Genomic DNA, 17,976 nt, shown 5'->3' on the forward strand with positions numbered 1-17,976 from the left:
ATTTTTGCATTTCATAAGGTTTTATAGATGATACACATTAAAATAAATAATATAATTAAAAAAAAACGTTTCTGACTGACATAAACCTTATTTAGGTGATGTGCAACTAGTTGCCCTTTAACGCATTTATGGCTGTTAAAAAATTGTTAACTTTTTTAATTTGACGGCATCAAATAACAGATTGCAATTAGAAAATGTGTAATTCGTGTCATACTTTTAATGCCCCCTTCGAAGAAGAGGGGGTATATTGTTTTGCAGAATGTCGGTTAGTCTGTCTGTCGGTCGATCTGTCTGTAGACCAGTTTCTTTCCGATCAATAACATGTCAACAAATTGACCGATTGGCTTGATACTTCGCATGTGCATTGGCTTTGGAAAGTAGATGACTCCTATTTAAATTGGGGTCACTAACTCAAAGGTCAAGGTCACTGATAAAATTGGTGTGAACATCGTTTCAGATCAATAACTTGTCAGCGAATTGATCGATTGGCTTGATACTCTACATGTGCATTGGCCTTGAACAGAAGATGACCTCTATTAAAATGGGGGTCTTAAGTTCAAAGGTCAAGGTCACTGCAATATTTTGTGTTAATTTGGTTTTTGTTCTCCTTAAATGAGGTACATGGATTGTGAATCTGTACTTTCATTGGTGTTTATTATGCCCCCCTTCGAAGAAGAGGGGGTATATTGCTTTGCACATGTCGGTCTGTCGGTCAGTCTGTCGGTCTGTCTGTCGGTTCGTCCACCAGGTGGTGTCCGGATGATAACTCAAGAACACTTGGGGCTAGGATCATGAAACTTCATAGGTACATTGATCATGACTTGCAGATGACCCCTATTGATTTTGAGGTCACTAGGTCAAAGGTCAAGGTCACTGTGACCCGAAATAGTTAAATGGTTTCCGGACGATAACTCAAGAACGCATACGCCTAGGATCATGAAACTTCATGGGTAGATTGATCATGACTTGCAGATGACCCCTATTGATTTTGAGGTCACTAGGTCAAAGGTCAAGGTCACGGTGACCCTAAATAGTAAAATGGTTTCCAGATGATAACTCAAGAACGCATACGCCTAGGATCATGAAACTTCATGGGTAGATTGATCATGACTCGCAGATGACCCCTATTGATTTTGAGGTCACTAGGTCAAAGGTCAAGGTCACGGTGACCCGAAATAGTAAAATGGTTTTCGGATGATAACTCAAGAACGCAAACGCCTAGAATCATGAAACTTCATATGTAAATTGATCATGACTCGCAGATGACCCCTATTGGTTTTGAGGTCACAAGGTCAAAGGTCAAGGTCACGGTGACCCGAAATAGTAAAATGATTTTCGGATGATAACTCAAGAACGCTTTTGCCTAGGATCATGACACTTCATAGGTACATTGATCGTGACTCACAGATGACCCCTATTGATTTTCAGGTCACTAGGTCAAAGGTCAAGGTCACAGTGACAAAAATCGTATTCACACAATGGCTGCCACTACAAAGGACAGCCCATATGGGGGGCATGCATGTTTTACAAACAGCCCTTGTTTATTAATTTCTTCTTATTAATTTCGATCTCCCAGTACTTGTTCTAGTTCTAGAAAACGGAATCAAGAGCGTTTCAATAAGCATAAGGCTTTCAATGCAATCGATCTGAAATAAATAGGTTTAAAATAATTAATAATTTGATACTTTTCCAGACTGTTTCATGAAACTTTTCTTTAGCAACTATTTTTGTTAAAAATGCATCTCATTTGTTGAATGAAAGTATAAAAAAAACACCTAAATTATCATGACTTATCTTGCAATTAAACGCCATCTCTACATACTGGTATGATTATTTTTATTTTAGATGGTAGTTGTAGATTATATGGAGGTAAGATGTTTCAACATGAAAAGCAGATTATGTTTGACCATGTCTGAGGGATTCATCTGTATGTGCAATCTTTCATATCATTAAAGAAGGCACGTTCTGGGAAAAACGGGCAGACTGCACAAGCTTATCTGGGATGACACTTTACAAACATGAATTAAGCCCTGTTTTCCCAGACCAAGGCACATATGCTGCCTAGTTAGACAACACCATAAGAATTTATGAGACACATGGAGACAAGTATTGTAGGAGTATACATATTAACTTAAATGTCACCAAAAAGTCATCTTGGTAATCAGAAGCAGCAGCAACACTCATCTTGTCATCAATAATCAGTCATTGTCAACATAGAGAATAATAGGTTAGTGTTGATTATAGATCAGGTTTATCATGCGAGGCTTAGAAAACAAAAAGCACAAGCATTGGCGAATTCTTTTTCGTTTTCGTGCCGAGCATGATAAACCTGATCTATAATCAACACTAATCTATCATTGTATTTATCCCACTTTTTATTCAGTAAACCTTTGTTATTATGCTCCCCCAAATTTTTTTTGGGGGGGAAGCATATAGTCGCTGCTTCGTCTGTCAGTCCGTGTGTCCGTCTGTCCGTGCACAATTTTTGTCCTATCTATTTCTCTGCAATTAATGACCGCAATTCAATTAAACTTTATGGGAAGCTTCACTACCAAAAGGAGATGTGCATTTATCAGCCGGTTCTGGCCGGATGATTTTTCACAGAGTTATGGCCCTTTAAAATTTTCCATTAACTGTACAGACATGTATAGTGCAATTCTTGTCCTCGCTATTTCTCAGCAACTAATGACCAGAATTCAATGAAACTTTATGGGAACCTCACTACCAAAAGGAGATGTGCATATTATCAGCCAATTCTGGTCGGATGATTTTTCACAGAGTTATGACCTTTTAAATTTTCCATTAACTGTACATATAGTGCAATTCTTGTCCGGGCTATTTCTCAGCAACAAATGACTGGAATTCAATGAAACTTTATGGGAAACTTCACTACCAAGAGGAGATGTGCATATTATCAGCCGGTTCTCGTTGGATGATTTTTCACAAAGTTATGGCCCTTTGAAGTTTTCCATTGTACATATAGTGCAATTCTTGTCCGAGCTATTTCTCAGCAACATATTACGGGAATTCAATGAAACTTTATGGGAAGCTTCACTACCAACAGAAATGTGCGTATTATCAGCTGGTTATGGTCGGATGATTTTTCACAGAGTTATGGCCCTTTCAAATATTTTATAAACTGTACATATTGTGCAATTCTTGTCCGGGCTATTTCTCCCCAACTACTGACTGGAATACAATGAAGCTTTATGGGAAGCTTCACTACCTTGAGGAGATGAGCATGCTATTTGTGGGTTCTGGTTAGATGATTTATTTAGAGAGTTATGGCCCTTTGAAATTTTTAAGTTGCTAAACCATCCATTGTATTATTTTGTCCAAACTTATGCCCCTCAAGACGTTTCCTTTTATCTGATTATATAGTGCAATATTGTTACAAAAAAACCTTGGGGAGCATCACCCGTCTCCGACGGTTTCTTGTTTAAACAAAATTAGTTTAACTGGATAATTTCGCTTTCATTTATAACATTATTTTGTCGAAAAAATGACGTCATTTCGTGCCGTGGTTTTATAGCAGAAATGGGGCTTTAATCAACCCAATTCGCTGTAAAAGTGGGATAAATTATGATAACTGAGTGTCGCTGTGGGAAAACAGGGATTCATACATGTTTGTAAGGTCTATTACCAAATGAGCTTATGCAGTCCACACAGACTAATCATGGATGACACTCTCTGCCTATACTTAATTCCTGTAAACCTAAATGACTGTTAAACCTGAAAGTGTCCCAGAGCGACACTCAATTAAAATCATTATTATAATATCCATCAAATTACCAAATGTGTGCATTCTCATCATATATACTGATCGTCTTGATTGACATCACTTTATTTATTATGATCATTATCATCATGATGATTTTAATTGTCAATTTCTGGATCGTTTCATTTATATTTAAATTATTCTTTTAATCATTTCATTATCATTAAAATTGCTATAATCATATTCATGAGCAGCAACATGATTATCAACATGATCTTAATCATCATGGACATAATCATGAGCAACATGATCTTTCTCAACAACATTACCAACAACATCATCATTATCATCATTGTGTACAGGATAACAGAGTTCTGTGTTTGTTTTGCTCCAGTGTTTAGTTCCTCTACAGCCACAGGCAAGTGACATATTGTAACATACCATCCTAGCTGTTCTTTGTATTTCAATAGATGTGTACCTCAGTCTGAGGAAACAGGGCTTATTGCATGCATGTAAAGTGACCTCCCAGATTAGCCTGTGCAGTCCACACAGGCTAATCAGGAACAACAATTACCGTCTAAACTTTTTGCTAAAATGAGTGTTTCTTTTGAAAAATTCCATACAAGTGGAAAGTGTTGTCCCTGTTTTATCTGAGACAACACTTCATGCACATTCATTTGAGCTCTAAGAAAACTGGGCATAATGCATGTGAGTAAAGTGTCTTCCAGATTAGACTGTGCAGTCCGCACAGGCTAATCAGGGACAACACTTTCCGCCTAAATTGGATTTTTGCTAAGAACAGACTTCATTTTAACGAAAAATGTCATGAAAGCGGAAAGTGTTGTCCCTGATTAGCCTGTGAGGATTGCATAGGCTAAACTGGGAGGACCCTATACACAGTCTTGCAATAAGACCAATTTTTTCAGAACAAGACTCATTTAAAGCCTGTTTTCTCAGAGCAAGGCTCATTTGTATAAGTTATCTCTGTTTAATTTACCTGTCATTGCTGTGGTGAGCATTTCGTAATTTCTTGTAGACATTAAATCCCATGTGTTTAGATGGATTTATTTACTCTGAATAGTTTTTATTTGAAATTATAGCATTTTGATTTAGTTTGAAATAAATTGATTCTAGTAATTTTGCAGGTAAAATGATATTTCATTAAAATACATTTATGATCGTCATGATCCATACCTGGAAACAGTGAAAAGTAAAGTCATATAATGAATTATCTTCATTTTCATCTTGTGTCAGAAATTATCTTAATCATAAATGCAACCTACTTTACTACTAAAATAATCGGCAAGTTTGCGGTTTCATAATGGATATGGTGTTTGGCTATCAATAGGGAGGTCCAAGGTTCCATAATGGATATGGTGTTTGGCTAGCAATAGGGAGGTCCGAGGTTTCATAATGGATATGGTGTTTTGCTAGCAATAGGGAGGTCCGAGGTTCCATAATGGATATGGTGTTTGGCTAGCAATAGAGAGGTCCGAGGTTCCATAATGGATATGGTGTTTGGCTAGCAATAGGGAGGTCCAAGGTTCCATAATGGATATGGTGTTTGGCTAGCAATAGGGAGGTCCGAGGTTCCATAATGGATATGGTGTTTGGCTAGCAATAGAGAGGTGCGAGGTTCCATAATGGATATGGTGTTTGGCTAGCAATTGGGAGGTCCGAGGTTCCATAATGGATATGGTGTTTGGCTAGCAATAGAGAGGTCAGAGGTTCCATAATGGATATGGTGTTTGGCTAGCAATTGGGAGGTCTGAGGTTCCATAATGGATATGGTGTTTGGCTAGCAATAGGGAGGTCCGAGGTTTCATAATGGATATGGTGTTTGGCTAGCAATAGGGAGGTCCGAGGTTTCATAATGGATATGGTGTTTGGCTAGCAATAGGGAGGTCCGAGGTTCCATAATGGATATGGTGTTTGGCTAGCAATAGTGAGGTCCGAGGTTCCATAATGGATATGGTGTTTGGCTAGCAATAGGGAGGTCCGAGGTTTCATAATGGATATGGTGTTTGGCTAGCAATAGGGAGGTCCGAGGTTCCATAATGGATATGGTGTTTTGCTAGCAATAGAGAGGTCCGAGGTTCCATAATGGATATGGTGTTTGGCTAGCAATAGGGAGGTCCATTGTTCCATAATGGATATGGTGTTTTGCTAGCAATAGAGAGGTCCGAGGTTCCATAATGGATATGGTGTTTGGCTAGCAATAGGGAGGTCCGAGGTTCCATGCAGTTTCATAATGGATATGGTGTTTGGCTTGCAATAGAGAGGTCCGAGGTTCCATAATGGATATGGTGTTTGGCTAGCAATAGGGAGGTCCGAGGTTCCATAATGGATATGGTGTTTGGCTAGCAATAGGGAGGTCCGAGGTTCCATAATGGATATGGTGTTTGGCTAGCAATAGGGAGGTCCGAGGTTCCATAATGGATATGATGTTTGGCTAGCAATAGGGAGGTCCGAGGTTCCATAATGGATATGGTGTTTGGCTAGCAATAGGGAGGTCCGAGGTTCCATAATGGATATGGTGTTTGGCTAGCAATAGGGAGGTCCGAGGTTTCATAATGGATATGGTGTTTGGCTAGCAATAGGGAGGTCCGAGGTTTCATAATGGATATGGTGTTTGGCTAGCAATAGGGAGGTCCGAGGTTCCATAATGGATATGGTGTTTGGCTAGCAATAGGGAGGTCCGAGGTTTCATAATGGATATGGTGTTTGGCTAGCAATAGGGAGGTCAGAGGTTCCATAATGGATATGGTGTTTGGCTAGCAATAGGGAGGTCCGAGGTTCCATAATGGATATGGTGTTTGGCTAGCAATAGGGAGGTCCGAGGTTCCATAATGGATATGGTGTTTGGCTATCAATAGGGAGGTCCGAGGTTCCATAATGGATATGGTGTTTGGCAAGCAATTGGGAGGTCCGAGGTTCCATAATGGATATGGTGTTTGGCTAGCAATAGGGAGGTCAGAGGTTCCATCCCCACTCTGGGAGCAAGATCATTTCTTAGTCAACCAAGGTCTGGGTCTACCCAGGAAACATACTCAAGTGTCTCAATGAGCCTTAGGCTTTTAATGTAATTGTGCTAAAAATAATGGTTAAAACTTTAAGCGACAAATCAAAGTGCTCATTTATAAGCTGTCTTGATAAATTGACTGTGTTTATAAATTATCATAACTTATAAAATGATAAAGGTTTATTTCTGAACAAATAACCTTTAGAATATTTCAATTCATGATTCCTTACATGTGGCTAGGTTGGAGTTGTTAGATAAGTTTGTTTGTTTCTTAGTTTTGTTGTGTTGTTTTTTTGTCGTTTTTAAGATTATTTCAGTGAAATCACTGCGGTCAGTAATTCAAATCACAGTCGTCCGGGGTAAACTGGTGAACCAGAGCAAACTGCACATAATTAATCCTTTACCCCTCATGAATACACTTAATGCGTTTGTCGTACCTTACAAAAGCTCATTTAATTTATATTCTTTTTCACTAGAATGAAGTTTTAAAGGCTTCCTTTCCAACTTTAAGTTACTGATGAGCCGCAAACAGCATAAAACTTGGTTTCAAAAGCCATTTTCACTTTGATTCTGATGGGAAAGTGTTAATATGCCAGTAACTGACGACTGCCTTATTTGAATCAGAGATAGTGGCAGAATTGCCATATACAGTTTTTCATTACCGATCCCCACACACATACGTTGCCAGGCCGGTGATCAAACCCGTTACCCTTGGAAGTTAGATTGTAGTCCAGTGCTGTATTTACTGAACAGGCAGGCCCAATTAGATCCTCAAATATGTGTGAAGTAGAAGTTTCATCATATAAGTCTTATTTGCTTCAGGGATCTTTATATGGTAGCTGAACATTTAAAAAAACAAATACTCCGATTAGCCTCAGTATTTTCATCTTGTCTTATAAGCTGCTTTGGGAAAACTGGGTCATGAAGGTGTGTAAAGGGTCATCGGGGATAAGACGGTGCAGTCAATACAGGCTAATCTGGGACAGCTTTTTTTTTCTTTAATGGCAGTTTATGTTTCAAGAAAGTCTCTTTAAATAAAATAATCCAGTCTTGACTGCCCATCTAAAATTGGATGATACTATACGCACATGCATTATGTCTGTTGTTTACAGAGCGGGGCTCATATATTTTGTGAATTGTATTGATGATTAACCTTAAGTAGTAAATTGTATTGATGATTAACCTTAAGTAGTAATATAATTTACCGAATAAAAAGGAATGGAAATACTTGAAGATTTTATGGTAGATGCAGTATAAAGAAATTTTTTTCTTTTTGAAATTATAGTCCATAGAGCTAGATTGAGAGGGAGTTTATTGGAGTCACTTGTCAGTTTGTCTGTCCGTCAATCTGCATAAAACATAATAGCTTTGTGGAGAAAACTAATTCTCCAGTGATTTAATTGAAATTTCAAATATATCATTGTATAATGAATTTAACATGTGCAAGAGCTAAATCTGGAATTTTCCTTTTTATGCCCCCGGTAGGATAGCATATAGCAGTTGAACTGTCAGTCCGTCTGTCAGTCAGTGCGTCCGTCCAAAAACTTTAACATTTGCCATAACTTTTGCAATATTGAAGATAGCAACTTGATATTTAACATGCATGTGTATCTCATGGAGCTGCACATTTTGAGTGGTGAAAGGTCAAGGTCATTCTTCGAGGTCAAAGGTCAAATATATGGCTTCAAAGCGGCGCAGTAGGGTGCATAATGTTTCTAACAAACACATCTCTTGTTTTTTAAAGTCACGTTTGTGACAAAGCATAAAGCTGTTTAGATTTCTCACTGGTGTGTATAAGTGCAATGAGTATGTGAATACAAAATTATGGAAAAATGACACGTATACATTTTTATATTAACAATAGGTAAAACTCCATACCTAGTATTGAATTTTCTTAATATACAGTTTTGGACTTCGATGTGGGTAAAAGAACCGTATTAACAAAGATGTTGTGCCTAATACCAAAATAAATTTAGAGTTACACATTTATTTGGATCTGTCTTGTAAGTTCTGGAGGTAAAAAATGCTTCTTTTTTTAGATTTGAAAAAAAGTTGTGTGTTGAATGTTTTGGCTGTTCATTGTTTTTCTTGTTGTAAAACTTCTATTTGAGCTGTGCACTTGGAAATCAGGGCTTAATGCATCTGCAGTCTGCACAGGCTAATCAGAGAGATTTCCCACCTTGATTGGATTTTTGTTAAGAAGAGACTTGCTTTAAACCAAAAATTCCATAAAAGTGGAAAGTATCGCCCCTGAAGAGCCTGTGTGGATTGTGCACACATGCATTAAGCTTGGGGTTTTAGAGGCTGGCTCATTTCCAATATTGTAAATGGTGTAGGTACTTTTTAGCTCACCTGAGCACAATGTGCTTATGGTGAGCTTTTGTGATCGCCTTTTGTCCGTCGTCCGTCGTCAACATTTGCCTTGTGAACATTCCAGAGGCCACATTTATTATCTGATCTTCATGAAACTTGGTCAGAACATTTGTCCCATTGATACCTCGACTGAGTTCTAAACTGGGTCATGCTGGGTCAAAAGCTAGGTACTAGGTCAAAATAAAAAAGAAAAACCTTGTGAACACTGTGGAAGTCACATTTGATGCCCAATCTTCATGTAACTTTGTCAAAATGTTTGTCTAAATGATTTGTTTTTTATGGTTCTGGTCTCTTGAAAAACATGGCCGCCAGGGGGCGGGGCAGTATTCCTTATATGGCTATAGAGAAACCTTGTGAACACTCTAGAAGTCACAATTTTTGCCCAAACATCATGAAACTTGGTCAAAACATTGGTTTCATTGCTATATAAGACGAGTTAGAAAATGGTCCAGATCCATGAAAAAACATGACCGGCAGGGGGCGGGGCAGTTTTCTCTATATGTATATAGTGAAAACACATGAACACTGTAGAAGTCACATTTTTGGTCCAATCTTCATTTAATTTGGTCAGAACATGTGTTTTCTGGATATGACGGTTGAGTTCGAAAATGGTTCGGATCGGTAAAAAAGCATGGCCGCCAGGGGGGGGCGGGCATTTTCCTTATATTTATATAGTAAAAAAAGCTTGTGAACACTCTAGAAGTCACATTTTTTGCTAACCATCATAAAAAAAATCTAAACATCAATTTTATAGATATCTCAGACGAGTTCAAAAATTGTCATGATGGGTGGAAAAACATGGCCGCCAGGGGGTGGGGCAGTTTTCTCTTTATGTACATAGTGAAAACATGTGAATAGTCAAGTTCTGATAAGCAATAATGTGAAAGAAAGATAACCTGTACATACTTTCTAATAGTTTACTTTCTTGTATAAACCTTGGACTTCCTTCATAAAATGTGGTGTACATAAAGACAGTAGTTTGCATGCACTTAATAAACCTATTGTTTCTATGTCATAAAATAACTGTACATGTACTAATGCACTGTAGAGCCTTATCTCTGACCTTTACTGATAAGCCAAGTTAACCAACTGTGTTTTGGTGTATTGATTGAGCATCTACTGTGCTATGAAACTGTTTCCAAGGCAACCTTGACTCCAGTTAAATGCACTGACTTACCTTTACATAATTAGTGCAGTAGATAATGACCACTCTTTATTCATCAACATACTAGTATGCTCAAGATACTCTCCCTTGAAGGGTCCACACTCTTGCTAAAATAAACTGGGTTTTATTGTATGTCTACAGTTGTTTACAGTGAAACATTGTGAATACTTTTAGTCACATTTTGAGTTCAATCTGAATGACGCTGAGTGCAAATGTTTATATCAGATCTTGATTTAGTTTACTCAATTAGTTTTAATAATATCATCTTCGAACATGATGACAATCTTCATGAGCAAAATATTTTTATGCCCCCAAAGGAGGGCATATAGTGATCGGACTGTCCGTCCGTCTGTCTGTCCTTCCGTCACACTTTGCTTTTAGGTATTGCGTTTAGGTTTAGAAAAATGATCATATTCTATGTAGCTTCAGATAGCAACTTGATAGTTTGCATGCTGTGTATCTCATGGAGCTGCACATTTTGAGTTGTGAAAAGTCAAGGTCATCCTTCAAGGTCAAGGGTCAAATATATGTCTTCAAAGCGGCGCAGAAGGGGGCATTGTGTTTCTGACAAACACATCTCTTGTTTGCTCATGTTGAAATTTTGTTATCACCTTTTGTCAATTGTCTGTCTTCCGTTGTGCGCCATGAATATTTGCCTGGTTAACACTGTAGTGGCCACATTTATTGTTGGATCTTCATGAAACTTTGTCAGAAGATTTGTCCCAATGATATCTTGGACGAGTTCAAAAATGGTTCAGGTCTGTTGAAAAACATGGCCTCCAGGGGGCTATTTGTTGTTCATTCTTCATGAAACTTGGTTAGAACATTTGTTCCATTTATATCTTGGGCTGCGAAAGACAGGTCATTTCTTTTTATCTCAGGTGAGCGACTTTGGGCCTTTCAGGCCCTCTTGTTTTATTATGCCCCCCTTCGAAGAAGAGGGGGTATATTGCTTTGCTCATGTCGGTCGGTCGGTAGGTCGGTACGTCCGTCCACCAGATGGTTGTCAGACGATAACTCAAGAACGCTTGGGCCTAGGATCATGAAACTTCATAGGTACATTGATCATGACTCGCAGATGACCCCAATTGATTTTGAGGTCACTAGGTCAAAGGTCAAGGTCACGGTGACTCGAAATAGTAAAATGGTTTTTGAATGATAATTCAAGAATGCATACACGGCCAACAGGGCACACTCTGAACAATATTACTGAAGCAACTGGTCTGTAATCCTAAATCTATAATTATCAGTCCAATGAAACATCATCCTTTTAGTAAAATACAGTGGATCAGTAAAAATATCAGAATATGAGATTTTTTGTATATTATGTATATTAAATATTGTGTTAATGTTTAATTTTGTTGATTAATATAAATATAAGCAGGACAGGGGAGGTAATACACTACAGGGGAAACAAATGCAATAAGTTTAAATTTATTGTTACAGATTTGCCTCCCTTGTAATATATTTAAATTTTACCAAATGTAAGGCTAACTGCATTTTTGTAATGCATACTACTACTACTACTACTACTACTACTACTGCTGCTGCTGCTGCTGCTGCTGCTGCTGCTGCTGCTGCTGCTGCTGCTGCTGCTGCTGCTGCTACTACTACTACTTCTACTACTACTACTACTACTACTACTACTACTACTACTACTACTACTACTACTACTACTGCTGCTGCTGCTACTACTACTACTACTACTACTACTACTACTACTACTACTACTACTACTACTACTACTACTACTCTACTACTACTACTACTACTACTACTACTACTACTACTACTACTACTTCTACTACTACTCTACTACTACTACTACTACTACTACTACTACTACTACTACTACTACTACTACTTCTATTACTATTACTACCACTACTACTACTACTACTACTACTACTACTACTACTACTACTACTACTACTACTATTTCTTCTGCTACCACCACCACCACCTACTACTACTACTACTCTATTACTACTACTACTACTACTACTACTACTACTACTACTACTACTACTACTACTACTACTACTACTTCTACTACTACTACTACTACTACTACTACTACTACTACTACTACTTCTACTACTACTACTACTACTACTACTACTACTACTATTTCTTCTGCTACCACCACCACCACCACCACCACCACCACCACCACCATTGTTCACAGTGACAAAAAACGGTATTCACACAATGGCTGCTACTACAACTTATAGCCCATATAGGGGGGCATGCATGTTTTACAAACAGCCCTTGTTTGTTGCCTATGTCTCATAATGCTGGGTTTCACTGTACAGTCATTAATAAAAATAATTATTAGCTAGGCGTTTTCGGAGAAAACCCGAGGTATTGTCATAGCTAGCTCGACATCCGCCGTCCGTGTCGTGCTAAAACCTTAACATTTTGTTAAGGTTTGAACATTGGCTCTAAAATCAAATTGCTTCAACCTACAACTTTGAAAGTTCATATGTAGATGCCCCTTGCTGAGTTCTACTCGCCACACCCATTTTTTGGTCACTAGGTCAAAGGTCAAGGTCACTGTGACCTTATAAATTAAAAATAAATGAATAAATTCTGACAAGCTTTCATTTATTCAAAACTGCACCCGTAGCCGAGCTGGCTACCGTTATGAGATGCTCTTGTTGTAACTAATATTGTTTATTGCCACACGATTAGCACTAAATCATTCAATTATTTATGCGTCCATGTTATGTTTTTCTTACTCTGCTAATTCTAACCCATCCATGAGGTCGCCGTGGTGTAATGGATATGGTGTCCGCCTAGCGATCGGGAGGATACAGGTTCGATCCTCACTGTGGGAGCGTTCTTTAGATCTACCCCAAAGACACCAAGTACTGGTTCTAGGACCAGGAAACGGACTCGAGAGCGTTTATTTAAGCCCTAGGCTTTCGATTCATATTAGCTAAAATAAATAGGTTTAAACTAAACTAACCCATCTAATGAGTTTGGGACTATTTTCCTTGAAATTTCTCAAGTTTGTACCAGGCATGTGCCTAAGGTTGAGAGCAGGACTGTGTTACAGGCTTAAGAGGAGATATCACATAGAGGATTTATCATGAATAATTTAAACCTATAATCTCCCTAGCTATTAAAGGGACCTTTTCACACTTTCCAGCATTTCTTGAAGTTTGTCAGTAAATGCCCTACCCTTTGCCACTTAGATCTGATTTAACCCTTTACAACTTAGATACGTATTTTGCGGCATTTGTAGTCATTTAGAAAGTTAAATTTAATTAAAGACTTTACTAGATTCAAGTTTTAAGATATCATTTCCAAACCTTAGATACTGATGAGCAGCAAACATCAAAATCCTGAACAGCGAGTTACTTGCAAGCTGTTCTGGTCTTATGCTGTTTGCACATAGCCATTTTCCCTTTGCTTCGGAGTGGGAAAGGGTTAAATAGCTGGATTTTAATTGCAGAACTCTAGAGCTCGATTAAAATGACAAGAATAGTCTAGAAATAGAAAAATATCGATCATCAGCTATGCTCAAACCAGTGTCCTTGGATTTAAACCTTTTGCCCTCAACATGTAGGCAAACATAAGTGCATGCATTTTATACTTGATATAAGTGATTCTAGTGTTGTTGCCATACTTAATGACAACAACAGAAACATTCTGAGTTATAAACTTGTTGCGGCTTGTTGCGCTTGATAATTTTATTAGTTTCTAGATGATGATAATTCATTGCCAAAGCTGTATTTTCATTACAAGTTTTTGTTGTAAGTGTTAATATGGATGCCTGATTTACAGTGTTCTTGATTTTTGACAAAAAGTTCCCAAATACTTATTTCCACAATCTTTGAAAAAGTCTCTTTAATTGGCTGTGGGTTTCCTTTCCACTCAACAAAAATCAGATTCCTGTATACATATAAGCTGCTTATATAAAAAGGAATAAACTGCTTAACATATCCAAGTGGCACGATTTTGGTTTAGAAAAGTTTAAATATGAGCCTCATTCTGGGAAATATTCACAGGCTAATCAGTGCAACACTTTGCAGTTTTTATGGATTTTTTTATTTAAATAATTTCTCTTCTTAATGAAAATCAAATTTATGGGGACCCTTTGTTCCAGCTTTGCCTAATCCGAGATGACACTTTATGCATTTGCATTAAGACCAGTTTCCTCAGAACGAGGCTTATATAATTTCCATGTGTGTGTCTTTTATTTCATGCTGAGTCATCGCTGTATGAATTATGTTTATAAAAAACAAACAAATCCATAATGATCTTTACCTCATTCTGGCGTACATTCTAGACCAGGGGCCAGTCCCCAAACATTAAACTCGAGTACATCAATTGGCAGCTCAGAATGAGGTCAAGGTCATAAGGGATTGAGAATATTAATGCATGTGTGTAAAGTATAATCCAAGATTCAGGGAAAACACTTTCTGCTTTTAATGTATTATTCCTTTACAGAAAGTCCTATTCAAACAAAAACCCAGTTTAGTGGTAAAGTGTTGTCCATGATTAGCCTGTGCAGACTGCACAGGCTGATCTGGAAGGACACTTTACGCACATTTTGCATGCATTGCAGACCGGTGGCCAGTCGCCCCACATCAAACTGGAGTACATCAACGGACAGCTGTACCAGAAACTGATCTTTGCCCCCTCGCCTAATGAGCTCACGGTACAGCCAGAGGACTGCGTCTTGTTCAACGACGGCACAAGGTCGGAAGGTTGCTCGCGGGCAGAATTTGCGGCCTATGTAAGTAGTAATTATTGGTAATGCTTTAGTATTTATAGCACAGAGAATCCCGTAATGAACTTTTGCCTTTGAGAGAGGTCCTGCAAATGCTTTCAAAGAGTGTGTATACAGTCTTTCAAAAGATGTCTTTAGGTAAATTTTAATTAACCAGGATTTCCGAAGGAAAAAACTGGTTATTAGATTGGCGAATGCGGGCGGGCTGGCTGGCTGGAGGGCTGGCGGAACAAGCTTGTCCGGGCCATAACTATGTCGTTCATTGTCAGATTTTAAAATCATTTGGCACATTTGTTCACCATCATTGGACAGTGTGTCGCGCGAAATAATTACGTCGATATCTCCAAGGTCAAGGTCACACTTTGAGTTCAAAGGTCAAAAATGGCCATAAATGAGCTTGTTCTGGCCATAACTATGTCATTCATTGTGAGATTTTAAAATCATTTGGCACATTTGTTCACCATCATGGGACGGTGTGTCGCACGAAAGAATCAGGTCAATATCTCCAATGTCAAGGTCGCCACGAGTAAAAATAGATTTTTTTTAAAAACAAACTTACAAAGGGGGTTAATTTTGTTTATTCATTTCAAAAGTTCAGTTTGAGTTTTCTCCCTTTATCAGATTTTTTTTTCACAATGAAAACCTGGTTTTGTGACAATTTTGTCCCTTGTTGCTGTATTATTTTATTTACATAAACTGTTATTTGTAAACAGAAGAATGATAAATAAACCATGAATGGATTTTTGTTTAGGCAAAAAATACCAGTAAAGGGAAAAGTGTCTTCCCTTATTAGCCTGTGTGGGCTGCACAGGCTAATCTGAGCTGACACTTTCCTCATAAGCATTAGGCCCCGTTTTCTCAAAGCAAGGCTCCATATTATTGAATCAAAGGCTGTTTTAGGTTACTTAACCCTTTGCATGCTGGGATATTTGTCTTCTGCTAAAATGTTGTCTGCTGAATTTCTAAAATTAGAATTTTCTTCGATTTTTTTTCAAAGAATACTATCAGAATAGCAAACAGTTTGGATCTTGATGAGACGCCACGTTCTGTGGCGTCTCATCTGGATCCAAACTGTTTGGAAAGGCCTTAAAAATTTGGTTCCAGCGCTGAAAGGGATAAAGTACTAACATGATCAATGTCTCCATTCACATCTTATTATTCATTCATTAAGTACATGTATTTTTAACTTATTCTTGTAGTTGTTATCTTTTTGCTTGTGAGTAAAAATGTCACTTTTGTTCGCTAATTTAAAAATAATAATTCAGTTAAATACGAAAGATTGTACACACACTCTTTAAATATTTCACCATGTGTTGCAATTGTATCCAGCATTTGGCTTCCCAGCTATCAAAGATTTGTTCTGTGGGTATTTATAAGTGATTAGCTTTGTTGTAAAATATTATAAAATGAAATGATTCTAATGGATTGAAGTTAAATATATAATTAACTCATTCAAAACTTATTCAAAACCAAGCAGGAATACCGGAGACGATTGTAGATAGTAATTTATACTTTTAAAGTTTACAAGTTTCAAGATAATGTTGGAATTCTTGGATTCTTATGTCTATAAAAAGGGACAACCAAGATCTAAATGATTCACCCTCTATGTCTATGTTGTATCCTACAATCGTATATATTAAATATACCCTCCCCCCCCCCTTCCCGCTGTTCATACTCCAAGGGGAAAGTTATGTGTATTGGTGTTCATGCTTGATACATCTGTTAATGAATGTACTTCTTACTATGTAAGCGTAAACAATCATATAACAAATAAATGATGTATTTGACTCTCATGTTGATGGATAATTATCAGTCAAAAGTGGTAAAATAATAAATAATTTGAAACGCTTTTCATAAATAATTTGGGGAAAAAGCATGTTTGACTTGCATAACATTTGCAATATGCTGACAATATATCGAAAGCCTGCGTTATTCAGTGGTAAAGGAATCCCTTGCGAAGGCAATCCTTTTTCATTAACTGTTTAATTTTAACTAAAATTTGAAACCATTCCAATTATTATAGTATTTATAGTAAATATGTTAAAATCACATGTTTTACATACATGTATGACAATCTTTTAACAAGTCAATTCTAAGTCTGTCAAAAGGTTTGACATTGTACAAATGCTTTAAAAAAACAAAGGTCTATCAGTGCCATATATTTAGGTTATGCTAGTTGGTTCACCTTGAATCAAGCTTTCATTAAAACACTTTTTACGACACATTTAAATTAACTTACATTTTTGGAGAAACATAATTGTTAAGACAAATTTCTATGATTAGCATGTCTGTAATTTTATTAGTTGTCTTGGTATCCTTCACATGGCCTTCACTTAAGGAACTTATTCACTATTTGTGTCATATTTGTTGACATCTTAATACACGGTCATAACTTCATTATAACTTAATTATATTTAATATTAAAATTTGATTGGGCCCAGTTTTGTATGAATGTTCTGTCAGAGAAAGTCTCAGAGCGGTGTGACAGGGTGCTGCGCCCCTGGACAATTAAAAGTCCCCCTCCTGGCCCCTTTAGTTGTCCTGCCATGGCCGACATTGTGGTTCTGTTTGTAACATAACGATTTGATTGGTGTTGGAAGCATAATGATCATAATTCACAGTAAACAATTATTTATTTCTGGCAGCACCCTGTGCCTGTCTGACTTTCCCTGACAGATGACCCTTTATAAGCCTCGCTCTCACAAAAACGGGATTTAATGCATGTGCGTATAGTGTTTTCCCAGATTAGCCTGTGCAGTCCACAGGCTTGTCAGGGTCAACACTTAAGTCTTTTCTGGAATTTTTTGTTTAAACCAAGTCTCGTTTTAACATAAATCCAGTGTAGACAGGAAGTGTTGTCCCTGATTAGCCTGTGCAGACTGCACTGGCTGTTCTGGGAAGGCATTTTACGCACATTCATTGAGCCCAGTTTTCTCAGAACAACCCTATATGCTCAT

The 17,976-nt window shown here is 37.6% G+C and overlaps 1 protein-coding gene across 1 annotated transcript in view; it reads left to right on the top strand.

Annotated features, from left to right (window-relative positions):
• The window catches only part of LOC127850920 (tetratricopeptide repeat protein 17-like), a 104,243-nt gene that overhangs the window by 55,023 nt on the left and 31,244 nt on the right, over positions 1-17,976 (top strand). The window contains exons 22-24 of the mRNA XM_052384324.1: positions 1,846-1,869; positions 4,113-4,136; positions 14,855-15,025. Coding sequence (XP_052240284.1) covers positions 1,846-1,869; positions 4,113-4,136; positions 14,855-15,025 — 219 coding nt within the window. The remainder of the gene's footprint in view (positions 1-1,845; positions 1,870-4,112; positions 4,137-14,854; positions 15,026-17,976) is intronic.

This window comes from Dreissena polymorpha, chromosome 1 (assembly GCF_020536995.1).
Source record: "Dreissena polymorpha isolate Duluth1 chromosome 1, UMN_Dpol_1.0, whole genome shotgun sequence".
Taxonomy (NCBI): Eukaryota; Metazoa; Mollusca; class Bivalvia; order Myida; family Dreissenidae; genus Dreissena; species Dreissena polymorpha.